Raw genomic sequence first — 21373 nt, 5'->3', positions numbered from 1 at the left:
TTTCTTTCTGTTTTTCTTTGTCTCCCTCTGCCCAGTGTTTTTGATGCCTTGTATATCCATCGCGTCAGCTATCACACTTAGCATGTCTTTAATTATCCGACAACATGACATACCAGTTAGAGCCCACCCTCCTACACACTAACACATTTATATACCTCAATTATGCATCTTTCCCAAGTGGTGGAGGATGACAGCTCCATTAGCCTATGCTTTAATTGAGTGTATGTGCTCATACTGCAAGGAGCTAGATAATGTTGTTGAAGTTGGATTTGGTGCCTCTAGTTTGTTAAATGTGACACAGCAAATAAAACGAGCTAAAGGATGAAGTGATATAGCAGTCGGTATTTCCAAGCTCAGACGCATGATTAGTTTCTTTTGTATTTGTTTGTTTTTGTCTATAGTTGTATGGAATGAAAAAAAGAGCATTATACACAATAAAGTGCTAAAAAACAGTTACCCTCAGTATAGAAAACATAGCAAAACATAAAAGAAGACAAATCAACTGTAATTGAGAGAAGGGAGAATACTTTTGTATAGAACGTGGTAAATTGTACTGGGTATTTGAGAACAAAGAGAACTGAGTAAGATTACGTCTTCTAACATCTATCTGATGAAGAAGATTGTGTTTACAGATTATATGGCTAGTTTATGCACTGATCAAAAGAGGTTCTGCCTGGGGATTCAGCAATATAATAGTGCAGGTCACAGCGACATACACCTCACTACAATTTAAACTCAACATGCAGAAACTTTTGCTAATCACTTTGTTTGTATAGTCCTAAAATTAAGCAGAAGACTACGCATTCCTTATAGCTGAGGCATTACTGATGGCTTACAACTACACAGCAGCTGTCCTGATTTTCTTTTTCTACTGAGCCGTGGATTGATGGGATTCTCTGGCTTTGATGGATGTACTGGTCGCCACCAAATGCACAGGACTGACAGGATTACTGGTGGCTTGTCGTGATACTGGGACAACCACAGGGCCTGTGACCTCCCAGTCAATTTTTCAATGTTTTGTGTCATCTTCATTGAGAACGTATGCCTGTCATAGCATTGCTAGACATTGAAAAAATTTGAAAATGTAAAAAGTTTCAGCCAGCTGTTGAATCTCTACTTCAGACATGGGTGGCTTGAGTTTGGTGCTGAGCAGGAGCCCACCCCCCCAACAAGAGATTGGTGATCAGATAACTAATGCTTTTTCCTAAAAGACTCTCAAACAGTTCATAAAGCCGACTGCTTCAGTGATTTCTTTCTATCATTAAACTGGTGTCACGCTGATTTACCATTGCTATCATACAACACTGTCAAATTCACAGTGGGCATTTTCTAAAATTAAGAGGATTAAATTTAAGCAGCAGAACCAACGACATCCTTATTTGATCCATACTTTCTTGTCTTTTTTGGTCCTTGCACTAGTATTACATTTAAACTGCCTAGCTTGTTTTCTTTCTTTTCTTTTTCCTTCACACGTTCTAACCCTACTAACGTTGCTAAAGAAAAGCTAAAAAGATTTTCAGCAAGTCTTTCTCATATTGAATATAGGAAGGAAAACAGATTGTTGTGTTAAAACAACGGAGGGAGTAGACTTGACCTGTTGAGTCATATCCCTTGTGGTCCCTGCTGACTGTCCAAAGATTCTGCATTTTGGAAAACTGACAAGGCTTTCCTCAGTTTTTAATCATTTAACTTTTTATATTCTAGTAAAAATGACTGGGTGAATTCAATGGGATGGTGTTTTGGTTTAAAATTTATGAACCTTTTTAAACTGATATATAAATTCTTACTCATACATACTTTACTGCCTACATGTTATCCTTCACTAAAGTAGTCTGGACTCATGGTCATCATTAAGGTATCAGAGGTATCAAAGAAAATGATAAATGATCCAGGGCAGTAAATACATATTTCTTGTTTAACTTAAATTATCAAAAGGAATGCTTTTATAGGCAGTGGTTTAAATTTTCAATATGACTGAAAAAGTATCCAGTGAACTAGAAAAGAATGATAAAGATATGCTTTGAAAAAACATTATTTCAGAACAAAATTAAATGGTGATAAAGTGGTCAAAACATGAAATACCATACCCGGAGGAATTTCACATAGCATCCACTCTTCTGTTCTGTTCCGTTTTTTGTCTATGCTCCTCTTTTTGGTTGGAGTCCTCTTTATATCTTTATATTAAAGACCCTTAGAAGCCCAGTTATAAGTCCCTGTAACAGCAAAACTATGTTAAAGTGAGTGATGGTGGCAGCACTTATGTTTCTATTGCTATTTGGAGCTCTTCTCTCTGGAGAATTTGTGGAATACTTTATTGCAAAGAAAGTGAGTTAGAGAAGGGGGAACAGAGAAGTACAATACTTTTAAAAAGATCATTTTAAAGGAATCACATTGCGATTACAATATTGCATAGTTTACAAACCAGAACTTTGTTTTCAGTCTGTTTGTATTCCCCTTGACAGACTGTGAAACTGCTTTCCCTCTTAGGACAGATCTGAGAGCAGAGCCACCTGTAGTGTAGTGGCCAGGGAGAAAGCCGAGTGAAGTTTCAAGAGTGCTCAAGTGGTCTTTCCACGTTTAAATTGTCAGTTTACAGCCTCAAGATGCTGTATGAAAGTGGTGAGGACCAGACTAACCAAAAGAAGTGCAGTGACCTTTTAAGTTGGGCTGAATTTAGTAAGAGTCTAAAGCAAGAGAAAATAATGGAGAGGAGTCTGTTAGTGGTGAACATGGGTGAAAAAAAAGAAAAGCAATAAGATGAGCAAAAAGAGGAAGAACCCCCACAGCGAGAATGTTAAGTGTTTACAAGATGAACATCTCTCTGCTGCTCTATGCCTCTCTCACTGACACAACGCCATCGCATCTAATCAGCCAATCACGGCTGGGTTCTGTCTAAGAGGCCTGATTGGCTGATTAACCGAGCTCATCAACACACCACCCGGTGTGGCTCCAAACACACATAGTAACACGAAAACTCGCATAAACACGCTCTGCAAATTGCTGTGTGTTTGTTTGTGCGTCTGCACATATGCATAATCTATGCATACATTTGTTATGTACTTTGCATTTGTTAAAAAGTTTTGAGTCTGCGTGGGCAGCATTTCTGCAAGTCCACAAGGATTAAAAGTTGTAGTTGAACTGTTTTACCAGCTTGAGCACCTTAAATGTGGCATTACTTTGCAACAGCTGTAGCTGGGTTTAGATAAATAACCACCATCTGTGGCCCACCATCCCTGTGATTAAACACAAAGTCACCAGACCCTCAGATACATTTTTGGATATGTAATGTTATATGACTATAATTTGTAGTACACAGTAGGTGCTATTGAAACCATGAATCCATGTACGTTTAGCACAGATGGCGTAGTATATTCTCTATATGTTAATAGTTGGTATCACTCTGACATAAGAAGCTGATGAATTATTTTGAAGGAGGGCCAGGAAACTCAAATCCACCAAATAATGAAGACCTACCACAGTGAGAAGCATGTGCAAATCACAAAACATACATATATGCACTAAAACCTAGATTTTAAGAATGCTAGCCAACTAAATCCGATATGAGCTACTAGAATGTATTTGGGAAGTTGAGCTCATCCAGAGAAAGTTACTTATCACTTGTTAAATGACTACAGATGAAATCTGGGACTACATTTCCATGTGTATTTGTTACAAAACTTTTTTAATTGGTATGGTTTCAGAGGATCACTTTTCTTTTAAAATGCTTTGACTGAAAATCTCTTTGCAATACAGTATTTTAATGTCATGTATAGTCATGCATATTGAGTGACATTGCAGCATCTTGAACTTGTTGGCTTTGATGACCATGACATTACTAGATAATTCTTCTGTGTATGCATATAGGATTTCTATAGTGCTTTCTATCGTTACACACACACAACCTTCGTTTGTCCTGTTGTTCTAGTTTTTCCTTTATTAATTTTCCCCTTATTTCAGTACCATTTTCATATTCCCATGCAGGGCACAGCAACACATAGCAGGCCCCAAAGCAGATCAATGCCAATATTTATTTCATGTCCAATTATTGGGGCAGAACCAGAGCACACAGGAATGAAAGTAAACGTCCTCTCAAAGAGAACCACACAGAAACTGCATTAGAAGTGCAGCCTGCAGCCTGAGCTTCAAGAGCAAGCAATATGAGTACAAGTGCAGGTTATAGGATTCCAATAGCGTGAGCTACAGGCATTACCAGGGGTGAAGACTCCAGAAAGCTAAGCAAAATCCATCTGCTTTGAGCAGGAGATTCCACCACTATCCCTTTTCCTTCTCCTTACCTGTTTTTACTTATACTGTTGTAAGAAGCCAATTTATCTTTGTTGATTTAGGAAATCTACTTAAACTGCATATTGAACAAGCAGTGCCTCTCTACATCAGAGTTGGAGGAAGAAATGTCAAAAATTATCAAAATGTAAAAATAAATATATAAATCATTCATCTGTGTCAACTGTTAAATGTTAAAATATTTAGATTTTTCTTCTGTTCTATATTTTGGTTTAATTAATTAAGTTGAGCATAAACATGTATTGAGTCCTGTACATCATATATTGTGTTGTAGAGTAGTATGTTTTCAATTTTAGCTGCTGAGAGACAAAATGAAAAAGAGAACATTATTTTTTTGCCTTCAATAGAGAAGGTCTTCTCTAGTTTTTCAGGATTTGATAACATTGTCCAAGAGTATAGTGTACATTTCCAGTTATGTGATTCTCTGTGTTGTAGATCAGCACGTTTGATCAGAGCGTCTCTCCATGCTTGATTATAATTGCCAAACAAATTAATGTATCACTTAATGACTTGCACCCTCCCTTCTTCTGTGTTTTTCTTCCTCTCAGATTTATTCCTGACAACAAATAACGACCCAATGTTTGAGACCTGGATCAACAAGGTAATAAGCTTTTTTGGACTTATTTGAGTGTCTTTGAGTCTCTTGCCTATTATTAGTGACTTTTACAACTCAAACTCTTCTATAATGATCAAAATTGACATTAGTGCCAGCATTACAGTCCTCCAGAGTAAAGTAGAGCCCAGCTTGTATTGCATGCATGGTGCTGCTACTGAGAGAGCCTAAAACTATATTGGCATTTATATAAGGTCTGTCTTATGTGGTTAGCCATTTGTAGTGTAACAAGTAGGATAAGCACAGTGACCTGAAATGTTGCCTCAAGTTGGCAATCAACGGATTCCATCCACCTTAACCACTACAGCAGGCAATGATGCAATGGTAATGAATTTATTTGACAAATTACAACTGGCTGGTTATACATATCACATCTTATCATCTTTTTGTTCTGTTTTTTTTTTGGGGGGGGGGGTTCAGTTATGCTAGAAATAGGAAAATAATGGCAGAATTGTTTAAGCTTCCGGCAGTGTAAACTAGTTGGCAACTTACCGTGAAGACACTGCTTGAGTATACAAAACCATCTGCTCAGCTATGATTCATCTATATGTGTTGCAAACACTGCAGAGTATTACGAACAAAAAAGCCAGAACTGCTCTCCAGAGCAGACTCTGTGATGACCCCATATCTAAATTACACCAAACATTCTTTTCTATATTATATTCTGTTAAAAAAAATTCAAAATTTAATGTCCGACAGCTTATACACTGATATTGATGATGACACAGACGTTTGTACAATCTCAGTAAAGCAGTTAATAATTTTAGCACTTTATTTTCCAGAAGCTTAATAACTTTTTTCATTTTCACTACAGAGCACTAGAATAAAATATTCATATTGTGTTCATCTATTTTATATGTTTGGAGCTTTAAATGAGTTAAACTCGATAACTCCTAAAAAACAGTCATATGGTAAACTGTCAGTGATCTGGTTCAGTGGGACTTGACTGATTGGGTTGAGTTCCGAAAGAGGGCAGCAGGTTTCTTCTGAGTAGAACTTAAATGTATAGCTTGAGTTTTTAAGAAGAACAACATTGCTAACTGTGACAATCAAATTAGAACAGAGGTTTTCCTATAGTCTGTCCTACTTCTTGAAAAGGATACAGAGATTAGTGATGACCATACAACAGCTATTTATTTATTGTTACACAACATTTATTCATTTATTTATTGCTAAGATTTGTTTTCAGTCTCTAAGGCATATGATCTTTACCACATTCAGTTATAAACTAAGAATGTACAGTATGGCCTCAGTTGCAGTCTCACATGTCCTGAAGTATAACCACAGGTATTGACAGAGTGATGATCCCCTCCTCTGCTTCCATGTTCATTTCCTTAACGCAACAAATGGATCTGTAGTGCTTTGGTGGGCTTAGGAGTCTAGGATTGTTGGCACTGCTGCAGAACTAGTTAATATTCTGGGAGAGCAAGGAGGGGAGACCATGGCTCTGGGTTTTTGTCAAAGGGGCCTATTTGAAATTCAGCAGGTCGAGGCACAAGCCGAACAGTAGTCTATCTTATCACAGAGAAGGGGAATAGGAGAAAGGAAGGGGAGGAGGTAAGGAAGAAGAGGGAAACAGAGAGAGATTGAAGGATGTGGAAGAGACAGAATGTGTCTGAGGGGAGAGAGACCAAGCAGGAGCAAAACTGTGCAAATAAACTGCCATGCCCAAATACCAGTTGGATGTGCGATGGGTGGCAAGAATGCTAATCGGAGAGGATGACACAAATGAATTCCAGAGAAAGATCACTTTAAACTTTTGCGGTACTTCCAAATGATTTATTAAAAAACTGCAAATGAAGGGTTTTTTGTTGTTGTTGGGTTTGTTTGTTTTTTTGTCTATTTCATAAACAATATGTTAAAAATATATTAGTTGTTTATTCAGTTGTGAATCCTCAACAGACTGGACCATTTCACTGCAGTTATTACAATGAAAAATATGAAATAGAATCTAAATAGATGCCAGGGCCTACATCCAAATGCAAAACGTACACATATTCTAAAACAACCCCATTCCATGGAGTGCCCTCATACAAAATCAGCCAGATATTTTTGGATCCCTAAATTTAATTTGAATCTGAAAAAATGAGAAAATGAAATAAATGAAAAATGAGTAATTGAGTTTAACCGCAATTTTTAATTATATAGTTTTAAAATAATATATATATAATAATATATCCATCCATCCATTCGCTTCCGCTTATCCTTTTCAGGGTCGCGGGGGCGCTGGAGCCTATCCCAGCTGTCATAGGGCGACATATATATATATATATATATATATATATATATATATATATATATATATATATAATGTGTGTATATATGTGTATATATATATATATATATATATATATGTGTGTATATATGTGTATATATATGTGTATATATATGTGTGTATATATATAAAAAACACCCAGCACGCCCCTACGGGCGGTTTATCCTTCAAGCTCGGGTCCTCTACCAGAGGCCTGGGAGCTTGAGGGTCCTGCGCAGTATCTTAGCTGTTCCCAGGACTGCGCTCTTCTGGACAGAGATCTCCGATGTTGTTCCCGGGATCTGCTGGAGCCACTCGCCTAGCTTGGGAGTCACCGCACCTAGTGCTCCGATTACCACGGGGACCACCGTTACCTTCACCCTCCACATCCTCTCGAGCTCTTCTCTGAGCCCTTGGTATTTCTCCAGCTTCTCGTGTTCCTTCTTCCTGATATTGCTGTCATTCGGAACCGCTACATCGATCACTACAGCCGTCTTCTTCTGTTTGTCTACCACCACTATGTCCGGTTGGTTAGCCACCACCATTTTGTCCGTCTGCATCTGGAAGTCCCACAGGATCTTAGCTCGGTCATTCTCCATCACCCTTGGGGGCATCTCCCATTTTGACCTCGGGACTTCCAGGTTATACTCGGCACAGATGTTCCTGTACACTATGCCGGCCACTTGGTTATGGCGTTCCATGTATGCCTTGCCTGCTAGCATCTTGCACCCTGCTGTTATGTGCTGGATTGTCTCTGGGGCATCTTTACACAGCCTGCACCTGGGGTCTTGCCTGGTGTGATAGACCCCAGCCTCTATGGATCTTGTACTCAGAGCTTGTTCTTGTGCTGCCATGATTAGTGCCTCTGTGCTGTCTTTCAGTCCAGCTTTGTCCAGCCACTGGTAGGATTTCTGGATATCAGCCACCTCCTCTATCTGCCGGTGGTACATACCGTGCAGGGGCCTGTCCTTCCATGATGGTTCCTCGCCTTCCTCCTCTTTCTTGGGTTTCTGCTGCCTGAGGTATTCACTGAGCACACTGTCAGTTGGGGCCATCTTCGTGATGTATTCGTGGATGTTTCTTGTCTCATCCTGGACTGTGGTGCTGACACTCACCAGTCCTCGGCCCCCTTCCTTCCGCTTAGCGTACAGCCTCAGGGTGCTAGACTTGGGGTGAAACCCTCCATGCATGGTAAGGAGCTTTCTTGTCTTGATGTCAGTGGCTTCTATCTCCTCCTTTGGCCAGCCTATTACCCCAGCAGGGTACCTGATCACGGGCAGGGCGTAGGTGTTGATGGCCCGGATCTTGTTCTTACCATTCAGCTGACTCCTCAGGACTTGCCTGACCCTCTGCAGGTACTTGGTGGTTGCAGCTTTCCTAGCGGCCTCTTCATGAGAAGAGGCCGCTAGGATACATATATATATATATATATATGTATATGTGTATATATTAAAATAATAATATAATATCACTAAACACAGTAATTCGCAAAGTAGCTTTTCCTTTAAGGTAACAACAGTGCTAACAGGCACAATGCGATCATTTTTCAACAAAATCCAGTATATCACATCACATCTGCTTTGAACCCAGATCAATAACTGGAATTTACGATGACCAAAGATCAGGTACCACATTTTAAAGATACTGTTTTCAGCTCAGTTTTGCATGTGAAATAGTTTCATTGAAGCACTTTTTAATACACCTTTATCCTTTTTCTGTTCCATGTATACACGTATACACACGTAGACTATAAACTATAAAACAGATGAATCTATAACTTAATTAATTTTTAGCCATGAAGAAATAAAAAAATGTGAAGTAGTATTATCAATGTTAAGAACTGAAGAATTTTTAGTGAATCAATAAATAAAGTAATTGACACTCACACCAAAACAGTTTTAGTATTTTATAATTCTATTTAATGTTGATCTTGGCATTTATTTTGTAATTTTGCACACTTTGTCTCCTGCCAATCAATTGATAAGTAGTTCTGCAAAGCATGTCTTACAAGCATCTCTAAGTATAGTGGAAAGGATTTGGGAGCAAGACTAAGTGAACCTTGTCAGGGTCTCTGCAGTCTCAGATTATGGATCTCTTGATCTACTTCTTAGCTACTCTATGAAGAAGTTAAATCCTTTTCTTTGTCTTTTTTTCTTCATTCTCATTTACTAACAGTGCTTTTTCAATTTTTGTTTTTCTATTTATGAATTTTATTTTGTATCCACTGGCTGCAGCTTTTCAGCAACACTATGATGGAATTTCTTCAAATTTTGGTTGAGTTTATTCACTCGAACTCAGGCTGAATTGAGCAGTATTTAGTGGTCAAAGGTGAAGTTCAGCTGTGAACTCAAAAAATATGTTTTTAGCCATACCTTATAATTTATTTGCTAATTATAATTGGATACAAATAATGGCAAAGTGACATTTTATATGCAAATGATCAACTTCTCTGTGACTTCAGTTATTTAAAATAACCAGTGTAAATGTCCTGCCTCTTTCTTATGTTTTTATGTACGTGCCAAGACACACGTGAATTTCCAGTGAAAGAGTGTACTCACACTTCCATGTCAGAGCACGCTTGACCTCCAAGTGTCCACTTTGTTTGGCTAAGTGTGACAGCAAGACCAGCCAAGAAAGAGTGAGAAATCCTAAAGACAAAAGCGTATTCAGGCCCAGATCGTTAAGGGCAGTGTGAGTGCATTGTTGGAGGGGTGTGAGTACACCCTAATTTAGCTTGGTGGAGCGATGCAGACATAGTGCTTTTCCTGTTTTCCTTAGCAGTGTATAATTTTTTTTCAGTCACACTGACAAACAAGTCTGTACATCCACACTCCTGAATAAATTTTTAAAAAAAAGTTCCTTCAGAAACATTCCATGGATGCGCGTGCACACACACACACACACACACACACACACACACACACACTTGTGCAAATCTACACAAACACAGAAGACCAAGCCATTTCCCAGCATCCTTAGAGCATTAGACCTCTGTTAATCCCGTCGTGGTTTTCGGTTCAATGCGGCTGCATCTATCGGTCACAGGCCAGCACACTCCTCTTTCTCCAGCACTCTGTTTTAATTACTTTTCTATGTTTTCTCTTCCCCTAAGTCTCCTTCCATCTTTCCTCTTTCCCCTGTTTTTGTGTGATTACACAAGAGAAGGCAGTCGCAGAGGGAGAAATAAAATCAACAAGCTCCAAAGAGATGAGTGAAAAGAGGTGTTTTCATTGGCTGACAAATAGAGCCAAGAGCTTTAAAAGGTCAGTTCTTTAACGGCTGATATAATAATTTAGTTCACTGGTCAGTGAGAAGCTGTTTTTATTCCCAGTTACACACTTACACAGATTAGCACATGCATATAAATAAACTACTGCTTGCCATCAAAGCAAGTCAGTGTTTTTATATTGAGGCTTGCACTTTCAGTTTTTAATGGTCTGCTTGAAAGTTGGTTCTTTGAGCAATAGAAGAAGCCAAATGTGGACCCATTTGATGAGATTTATTGGCTATTCACAACATCCATTTTTTTAAGTCACCCCCCCTTTGTGTATATCATTCCAAATAAGTAGACCACAAAAATGAGTACTTGGTATTGGGTTTCTTTGGCTCTCTTCCACAGCATGTCTTTTATCCTCTTCCTTCTCTCACCCCAACTGGTCGCAGCAGATGGCCTCCCCTCCCTGAGCCTGGTCCTGCTAGAGGTTTCTTCCTGTTGAAAGGGAGTATTTCCTTCCCACTGTTGCGAAAGCGCTTGCCCGTATTATTGTTGGGGATCATATAATTGATGGGATTTTCTGTTTTCTTTGTATTATTGTAGGGTCTTTACCTTGCAATATAAAAGCACCTTGAGGCAACTGTTGTTGTGGTTTTGTGCTGTATAAATAGAATTAGATTGGCTGCAGTCTTACACACAAACAAGTTGTGATCAAAAGGTTCCTGGAATAATCCTATTAGAATAAAATAAATAAATAAAAACACACACATGTGATTTAAATTTGATCGATCTCCCCTACTGCATCCCCAGACAATGTTCTATATCCACAGTTTCGTATGCATTTCTCAAACTGGCACAGAGGGCAAAGCAAGTTCTCTAACAAAGTGACCTGACTTTTGTATGGAGGCTCATGACTGGTAATGGAAGGTGGATTTCTGTCTAGGACAGAATAGGTTATAGCAATTTTAGTTGAGAAGTCAACAGCTTGAATTTGTACTGTAAATTCATCCCCAGGCTTCATATTGGCAACAGGGGATCTGAGAGAGAACTTAACTATGGCACGTCGTCATGAGCACAGAGCACATTGGAAACAGTATTTGGCCAAACCAATATCGCCTTTGCTCACCACCTGCCCCATTCTTTAGATTTGCCTCCCTGCAACTCATCTTTTTCAGGAAAATCACAATCATGTTAAAAGGTTATTTTGTCACATTACAGATATGGCAAAATAACTGGTGGACATCCAGTGTACATTTCTGAGGCGAGTGAGCAAGGGGACAGAACAAGAATAAGGTGGAGGCTATCTAGAGACCCACTAGAAGATGGTCTTAAGAGGTTTTTGTGATTTTGAGTATACTACCACGAGTTTACTCATGGTAGGGATGCACTGATCCAATATTTGGATTGGAGATCAGTTGGATCCTGACTCAATAATTTGGCCCTGGTATTGGTATAATATCTTGGATCCTTGGCTACAATTTTATTATAAATACCAGTAAAATAGTTTTTTAAGCCTTACAGATTACAGGTTATGAAAGCAACATTTAAGTTAGGCCTGTTTATGGCGTTCAGGGAGAATAACGATCTTTGCCTTATAATGGGGAATACAGCTTATTCAATTATAACTGGTATTGGATTCATACTCTGCATCAGTATTGTAAAGGAGCTATATAATAATACTGGATTCCAGCATCACTAGTTGCTGGAATTTTGGAACTTGATGATACCTTGCATAAGCTGATCCAGGCCTCCCTTGTTTTTAGCTCAAAAAGCACCAGCACAGTAACACTTCATGCATACACACCTTTTCCATTAGCATTTGAGTTACTTATGCACAATAATGGTTAAGTGGTGTTTTTAGACACATTGACCCTTCTCCCTTAGTTTTCTAAAATAGACTTGGTCCCTGTTCCCTTCTGTTTTGTTTTGTGTGTGTGTGTGTTTTTTCTTGGTTTGTTTGTTTTTGTTTTTTCTGCACAGCATGTCTTAGTGCAGTAGCTGGGCATATGTGATTGTGCTGTTTGCCTATGAGTGGGTGTGTGTGACAGAAAAGTGTTGAAGGTGATGTCAACAGAAATAAGGAACAATGACAAAAATGGATCCTTTTATCTTCACAAATCAGTCAGCTTACACACACATAAACACACAATCAATACTATTCAGTCACACTATAAAATGTTTCATGTCAATGCCTAGAGAGTTGACGGACCACTTCCACATTCCTAATTGTGGATTGATTGTAATTTTGTAAGCAAACTGACAGACTATTCAAGTTGAATAAGTTAAATATGAATTACTTTGTACATTTTCAAATGTCAGTATGACAAAATATTTTTTTTCGTTCACTGTAACTTCTTGTAAATCATAGAATAACACTTCAAAGTGCACTTGTGCGTTGCAGTCTTTCCCAGGAAGATTTGTTTGTACAGTCAGTACACAGTAGTTACAAAAGTAGTAATTCTTTCCAAATTGAAACAAATAGGTTTGGGAAACGCATGAATCTGCACTTTCTACTGTTAGTGATAGTTAAAACCTTTTTGCCAAAGTACCTCTTGGTGCATTTAAATCACCGGGCTAAGTACCTCTACATTTGTGCCTTGTCAGGACTGAAAGCATCAAACATGATGCAAAGAATTAACCTTTCAGTGCACAATTTATGTATCGTAAATAATTTACATTGAATCTAATATTGGCCTTTTACTGAAGGCTTATGCCACCAAAATACCCTAAATACCATAGAACAACATACCTACAGGTTTTTCATTGCAGCCTTGGGTGAGTAAGTGTTGACTTGGAGGCTTTGTAACCCTACTGGAAATAAATATTGCAATAACCACATTATAATTTTTAGGGTTTCACTTGCAGTCAGCAGTATTTAAGAATTGCATGATTAGCAAAGGCAGAAAACCAAACAAATGAATCCCACATTGCTTCAAGAAATAATCTTTCAGTTTGCTTTAAAAGCAAGTTTGGCAAGAAGTGTATATATTTAAATGCAAAAACGAGAACTTCCTGAAGTAATTATTAATTTTATACATTTTTATATTTTTGTTTTAAAAGACAAATATTAGTATATGTTATCTAACTACTGAGGATATTAACTCAAAATTAAGTGCTTTCTTTACCCAGTAAAAATGAAACAGATAATTGGAATTTGAGTTGGACCTTTAGGGCTCAACTAGCCAACATTCAGACTGTTATGTTCCACTTCTTTATGACGCAATCAAGTCATGCAAAAGCCCCATTTAGATGTCAAAATATTGAAGTACTAACTAACCTAAAGGGAACTTCAGACTGAACAGTCATAAGTCTTACTGAGCAATCATGTTGGCAGCACTATTCATTAGTCTCCTAATCTTAATGTCTCAGGGTGGAGTGGGGGACCATGGCTATGAAGCTGCCATTAAGTTGATCAAGTAGGTACTTTCTATCATACTTTTCTGGAAGCATTAAACCCATGACAATTCCCCAAGATAAAAAACAGTCTTTGGCATTTCAGAAATGCCCTCTCTCAGGAAGAAAAAAATACTTTTTTAGCACTGCCTACTCTATCTCTCCAGGACCTGCACAAACTGAACTGTATCACCACAATTAAATAGGTTGTCTTCTCACAAAAAGTCTTCTTACATGTGTCAGGAGAAAATTAGGAAGTTAATGATTAATTAGTTCCATCTAACTGCCTCACTTTCAGGGACCTATTGTTCATACTGGCACACTGTCACAATGTCATGGCTTTCTGGGACACTTGAGTATAACGAAGAAAGGTGTTTTATAGTCCAGCAATAAAAAAAAATAAAGAACTCACTGAGTCTGAGTCATGACTTTCCTCTTTCCCAAACCTATCTACTTTTACACGTAGAGCAATTTTCGAGTCCCCCATTATACTCATAACTGGACCCATTACCTTTGCTGTTACCAGGGCACAAATTACACGTTATAAATTTTCAGATGTGGTGAATTCACCGGGCTTATGAAGGCTTGCTTTGCAGCAGCTGTCTGGTCCAAGGTACCTATGGTGGTGTTATTCAGGGCCTGCCTGAAAATGGATGGAGGGGCAGTCAGACTATGCCAGAAAACTAACAAACCTTGGGATGAGCCTGGCAGCGATGATGCTGTCAGTAGACGGATGCTTTTCCCTGGAGTGCAGCTTTCTGGCTGCTTGTGTTGTCTGCAGCTGCTGATGTAGAATTCCGACTGTTAAAACAGACCAGGAGATTGTACATTGGGATCTTTGTCTTGGCTTTTCCAGGAGGCTTTGGGCAATAATCATTTTGAGGATCTGATTATTTTTCACCTTTCCCATTGATATCTTTCTTGTTATTTTTGAACTGGCCAACTTGATTTCTGCTCTCTTGGCAGTAGATTCCACTTAAAAAAATCAAAATTGTTTTCCATTTGCATATATTGGGTTTAACCAAAACAGCCGAAAACTTTAGGTGGAAAAAATAATGTTAATTTGCTCAAAATCAGCTTCAAGGTAATCTTCTCCTGCATCCCTGGACCATTTTCAATACAGCTTGGATTTTCAGATTACACCCTGGAAGTCCAATTACAGCACTTTCACTTTGCACCACAGTAAATTTTGAATAGGCACTGCTAGTGTTCTTGCCAAATATGCTTGGAACTGGAATTTAATCAGTTAATGCTATTTTATGACCATTCTGCAAACAGCTGACAGTAGAAAAGAATAGAGTAATTTTATGTGCGTCTGTGCATTCTAATTAGAAAGCCTTAAATATTTCACAGCTGTGAGTTTTCTTTGGAAAAGATTTTGTCCAAACCAGCGCTTCCTGCTGCGTGAAATATTCAAGCAATCTTGTGGTGGTGTGGAATTTCCGTCTACATAGAAATCAATATCATACAGAGTGTACTGGATTGCAATGTAGGTAGAAAACGTGCTGCAAGTGTTGTTACACAGTTTTATTTAAATGCCATTTTGGAGTTTCTAGTTAATAATATGCAGTAATAGTGTTGCATTAACCTCTGGTTTCCTTCACCGTAGCTTTGTCTTCATAGTTTACCCACTTGTTTTGCTACATCTCATGCCCAGCACCATTAAGAGAAATTTATATTTTGATTCTAGTCGTGTTGTTATAATAGTTTTCACATCATTATAACTATTAAATTACTGTTGTGCAGTTGCTAATTTGTGGTTTGCCATTTGTATGATTCCTTTGTCCTCTCATTGTTATTGAGTCTATAATCTCTCAGCTTTAGTAAAGCAGAATAATTTATACATGTATAACACACCCCTCATGTCATAGTTTATTCATTTCAACAATTATTGGCTTGTGCATAGAACAATATTTGACCACACATATACACACCCACACATACATACTTATATATAATGTATAGATTGTGTTCTCTGACCCAACTATTGTACCTCCCTCACCTTCTCTTCCTATCTTTCTTACTCTGTCACTTTCTCATAAATCAGTGATGTTGTTATCGGCAGGCAACAGTTTCTCACTGCACAGACCCACATGTGTTCTTAGGCAAAGGCACCCACACATCATACAGATCTTTTTTCCCCCACTGATATACTTAAACCCTTTTTTCCTTGCCCTATGTAAAGGGCACCACTTACCCAAGAGGTTCGATAAATTTCACAGTCACTGTTTTCTCTAAATCCACAAACCAGCAATGTAAAATGCAATGAGGTGCAGTGTCATATTAAAATGAACATTTACTCTCTTGGGGGGGGGAACCTTAGCTTTAACAGATGAAATATTGATATAAAAAGTGACATATTTTGTTGTAGTATTTAAAATTAAAATGTAATAGAAGAATATTTACTAATCCAGAATAGATACAATTGGCGGTTGCTTTACCGTATATTAGTTGAACTCATCATGAATGTGGTTTGTGTCTTCTTTTCTGGTAAATGCACTGATTTAAAAATAAAATAAATAAATAATAATAATAATAAAATCTTACAAAAACACTGGTTGTGAATACTGACTATTTAAAATTTTCAGTTATTCCACGAAGCATATTTTGGCCTGTAATTCAAGAATTTATAAACCAATCATGTTTTTGTCTTGTTTTTGTTTTGTTTAAATCAAAAATTTCTAATAAGAATTAAAACAAAGGTTTTGCTTGATAAGTGTTATGCATATATTTTGGAAGCTTTTTACTTTTTGCTTTCCAAAAACATTACAGCTTTTTATGGTACACGCGAGGGGCAAACTGGACTTGTCTTTTATTGCTGGATCTCTGACTAAACATTTGAGTTGTTCTTTAATTTTTTCTGTCCATTTGTCATCTATCAGGATGGGAACTTCACCAAGACTGAACGCATGCAACAGCCACCAGAAACCCAAATTATTGGGCAGTCTTCCTTTGTGGACTTTGGTGAGAATTATAAAGATTTTTCATTTGCTTGTTTGCTATGTTTTTGTGTAAATGTGAGACAGTTATCGGTTTGAAACTTAGCACTGGGATGTACTCAGTAGCAGGGCCATATGAACAGAGCCAAAATGGAGCAAAACAAAAATCAAAGAAGACAATGTGTAATGACAATATGTGCAGTCAAGGTGCATAAAAATTCCCAAAATTTAGTCACTGTGTGGACGAGGCTGGATTGTACTCACATTTGTCCTGGTGTGTGTCTGTTACATCCATTCCTTTCTTCCTGAAGTCCTGAAAGCTCTTTCTGCATTGATGCTTCAAAGGCTACCAAACAGGACTATGTTGTGTTTTGAGGTTTGACAGTTTCACTGTCTGTTTCCCAATACGTACAGCCCGGATATGCTCATTCCTTAACTGACAGGCTAATCTCATCCATGCACAGTGGCAGGCGCACACTACAATATAAAACTCTATTATACACACTCATAATCCCATAGCCAGATTTTTGTGGACATCTTATCCCTTCAAACAATCTTGGCCAGCGCTATTCATTGTTCAGATGAGCTTTACATTTATCCGCTGCAAATCTCTGCTGGCTCGCTAATCTCCAGGCTGCAGCCTGCATGCCACAAAGTTGGCTGGTCATCTTGACAGTGCTGTAACCTCAGTTAGGGCAGCATTGTCTTTTGGTGCCTTCTTGTGCTTGTTTTTAAAAGTAAGTAACAGTTTCATTTAACAGTCTGATGATGTACAAAGTAAAATGAAAGGGGAACTATATGAATGATTGCTCAAATAGAGAAGAGTCAAAGTTATCAAGCTGGCTCATTTGAAAGCAGTACTACAAAACTGATATAGAAATATCTGATTGAACTGAACATCTTAAACATTGTTTAGGCTTAACATTAGTGTGGGATTATTTGAGCACCAGTAACTGTAACACTTTCCAGTGGACATGTGAAGTGTTTCGGTCCTTGGCTCATTATTCTTCTTATACTCTGTCTCAATGTCAGATTCTCTTGAAGAATTAAGTTTTGTTTGGATGAATCTCAAATTTATTTGATTTGACGCCAATAACACTAACTCACTCACTCCAATGTGCTAATCTATTTTGAACCTGTAAGCAGCAGGAGATCCTCCTACACAACTCTGTTAATAATTTCATGAACTGAAACCACGGTAGATCCTCTGGACTCCATTATGAAAAAAGACTCTGGACTGATTTTTATTTTAACTTTATAAGTGAGTATTTCGGTATTGAGCTTACTTTTATACGAGATTATACTACTTTATATAATGCAATAATAATTTTCTTTCTATCTTTCGATTTCTTACATCTCTAAGTCACTTTGTTTTTGACAGATGCCATGTAGTTAAATGTAGTTATTATTATTATTATTATTAGCAGTAGTAGTAGTAGTAGTATTCACATTATTATATTTGTTAAAATAACTTCAACTACCATGAAACTACTATGGTTGCAGAATCTGCTCAGAAATTGGCTAACTGACCCGTTTACTGATCACATTAACAATAATTAGTTGTGATAGTTTCATTAGCAATGAAAAGGATAAACATATAAGAACTGTAAGACGCTGTTAACATAGTATCTGTTTGAACAGAATGGTTTATGGCTGACATAAAATTGACACCAGATTTGAACATGTTGCTGGTTTAACCTCTGCAAGAAATTCCACAGCTGAACTTGCATATTTTTACTGCAAATTGTAAACCATTCAAATAAAAAATGACCAGGAAGCTGGTTTTACTGGATTCAAAAAAAGTGAATTCAGTTCAGTCTAAGAGTTTAAAGGGAAGGTTGTGTATCTTTTATTGTAAGATGCATAACAGGAGTGCCCAAAAAAGATTTCTTGACTGATATTTTGGATAGCATAACCTACATGACCTGAGACCAGCTAACAAATACATTGCAGAACTTTATGAAATTTCAGCCAAAAGTTCAAGAGGGTTTTGTCAGAGGCAGTAGAGAGATATTTATGTGTATGTAGGGTTTGGTTTATCTCCATCCATCCGTGACCTTCTGATTCCACAAAGTCATGGTGGCAGCAGACTAAGCATGGTAGTCCAGATATCGTTCTCCCAAGCATCTTTCCAAGTTCCTTCTGGGGGATCCTGAGGCATTCCCAGATCAGATGAGGATTATAATCTCTCCAGCAAGTTTAGCCTGCGGTCTCTCCCCACTGGGCATACCCAAAAAATGGTAAAAAAATGGTAAATGGCCTGTATTTATATAGCGCCTTTATGGTCCCTAAGGACCCCAAAGCGCTTTACATATCCAGTCATTCACCCATTCATGCACACATTCACACCAAAGGGAGATGCCCAGGAGGCATCCTGAGAAGATGCTGAACCACCTCTACTAAATCTTTTTTCCCCTTTTATATTAGATTATGCTGATCAGAATCATCTTGTATTGTTAGATGCCTATCCCCGTAGCATACTCTGGCTTCAGTTCAGATTTTTTCATCTTCGTTTTTTTTTTCCAATCATGGCGCTGTAATGTTTTCGAACTGCACTTCTCAGAGATCACTACGCATCCATCATCACATTCTTTCTCGCTGTAGTGGTCTTTGAGAAAGGAGAGTTAGATTATGCGTAAGAGAGGAAGAAATCAAACGCATCCCTCGTAATTGAGGAGCTGCAAGATGGGGGCCACTTGATGTCTTCAGGGCAAACGATGCAGTGTGCTCATTCATGTAAGGTCTCTTCTTCCTTGGATTTTATGTCTGCTGCTTCATGCTGACAACACATTTCTTCTGCTGTATTTATTCAAAACAATCAAATGCACCCTCTTCTGTGAGCCAGGCAGTGAATATTAAGTAAGTTGGCAGAATAGCGCTATAGATATTTGTATGAAAATTAAATTACAAGTATGCTAAAGAGTAGATTTAAAATCTCACGCATGCAGCATCTCTTAGTTTGTGGCTCTTTGGTTTTTAGCGTTAGTTTTGTTGTTCTGTTTTTCTTTTCTTTTTTTATTTATGTAACCTTATCACTTAGTTTGAGTTATGTTCTGCTATTAGCTGTGTAATGTTCATTGCATTTTTAATTAACTTTTGGGCTTGTGTGGTACTCATGCACATGAACACACACACATGCACGAAGGGCTTCACACTGATAAACACATCCTTATTGGCAAGATTAATCTGTTAATCTCACTGCAGCAAAAGGGTGTCCATCAAATATTTAGTGAACAAACTCTCCGTGCCAAAATTGGCAATATTGTATGAGCCAAAGGGAAAATGACCTATATGCTATGGCTGCATGTGGGTGTCTTTGTCTTGAGGGAATCTGTGCACGTGTTGAATTTATTATCTCAGAATTTTTGTAATTGCTACCTTATCCTGACATAAAATTTATTTTTCCTTTTTTTTAATCTTTTCATCATTTCTCCTTCAGTTTGGAAATGCACACTTCCACATCTTGTTCTTGTTAACTGGTGGAGAGAAGCCTTTAAGGGTCACGCTTCTAATAATCTGCCAAGTCCAGGCTAAAAAAAATGCCTTCAGAATACAGATGGATTTTTTTTAATTGTCCTGGTTTGTCTTGCTTCACTTAGCCCCTCCTCAGCTGTCAGTGTCTTTCTTTTATTTCTCTTGATCTACTCCGTATCTCCTATCTACGGCTTACTAATTTTCCTCTCTTGTTTTCTTACGTCGCCGTCTGTTCTTCATCTAAACAGCTTTGGGTGTCACAGATTTTTACTACACTAGTGGAAGACCAGCTATCACCCTTTTTCTCTTTCTTGTAATCCATTTAGATATTTTGTTGAGTGTTCTTATAAGTGTTACTTTTCACTGTTCACTTTAGTGGTTATGATTAGTTTTACAATATATGAAGTAATGGTGTTTAAAGGAAATAGCTGAATAAATTGTTACATTTAGTTCAGGTTCCATCAGTCACACTGTATAAGGTGATGTTAGCTCAAAACGCATTGCTCGTTATAATGTATAGTTTTGTCTCTGGGTTTTGAGATACAAAAGACACTGATACAAAGAGAGATGCTCTGTGCCATTGAGAGTGAACGCAGTATAATTCAGAGGAGATTGTATTTGACAAAAAATAACCACAAACCTGAAAGAAGACTTATTATGTTTTAGTGCCAAATGTCCAAAATTGATTTATTTCAGCTTGAAGAAAACATAGTTCTTACCTGTAAATTCTACAAATAGATGCAGCTTGAGTGATGACAGTATTGACATAAATCCTCTTCTATTTCATCTTTATATGTATACAAATTGCCAAAGTCATGTAAGTCCCATTTTTGTGTGTGCTCCAATGTTTGTTCTTTATCTATCTACTGAAATTGTCCTCCTACGTACCTGATCCAGCCTATCTCTGTCATCCAGTCTCACTTTGTCGATCTTATTATGCAGCATTTGTTTCTCTGTGTGCGGCCCTCCAGTGAGTCTCTTTGACCAGCTTCCGCTTAGGTTAATTAATGAGCACCTTTTGAATTTACTTTGAAAACTTAAATGCATGAGAAAGTGGAAAAGGAAAGAGTGAGGGCAAATGGCACATTTCAAAGGTGGTATGAAGTGAGGTGGAAAAAAGGGTGAAATATAGAAAAAGAGCCAAGGTAGATGATCTGGAGAGGGAGGAGGAAAGATGGCAGGGA

General features: G+C 37.9%; 1 protein-coding gene across 1 annotated transcript in view; it reads left to right on the top strand.

Annotated features, from left to right (window-relative positions):
• The window catches only part of itfg1 (integrin alpha FG-GAP repeat containing 1), a 148183-nt gene that overhangs the window by 20242 nt on the left and 106568 nt on the right, over positions 1-21373 (top strand). The window contains exons 7-8 of the mRNA XM_003437574.5: positions 4851-4903; positions 16659-16740. Of these exons, the coding sequence (XP_003437622.1) occupies positions 4851-4903; positions 16659-16740 (135 nt within the window). The remainder of the gene's footprint in view (positions 1-4850; positions 4904-16658; positions 16741-21373) is intronic.

This window comes from Oreochromis niloticus, linkage group LG1 (assembly GCF_001858045.2).
Source record: "Oreochromis niloticus isolate F11D_XX linkage group LG1, O_niloticus_UMD_NMBU, whole genome shotgun sequence".
Taxonomy (NCBI): Eukaryota; Metazoa; Chordata; class Actinopteri; order Cichliformes; family Cichlidae; genus Oreochromis; species Oreochromis niloticus.
This window is presented reverse-complemented; position numbering and strand designations above follow the sequence as displayed.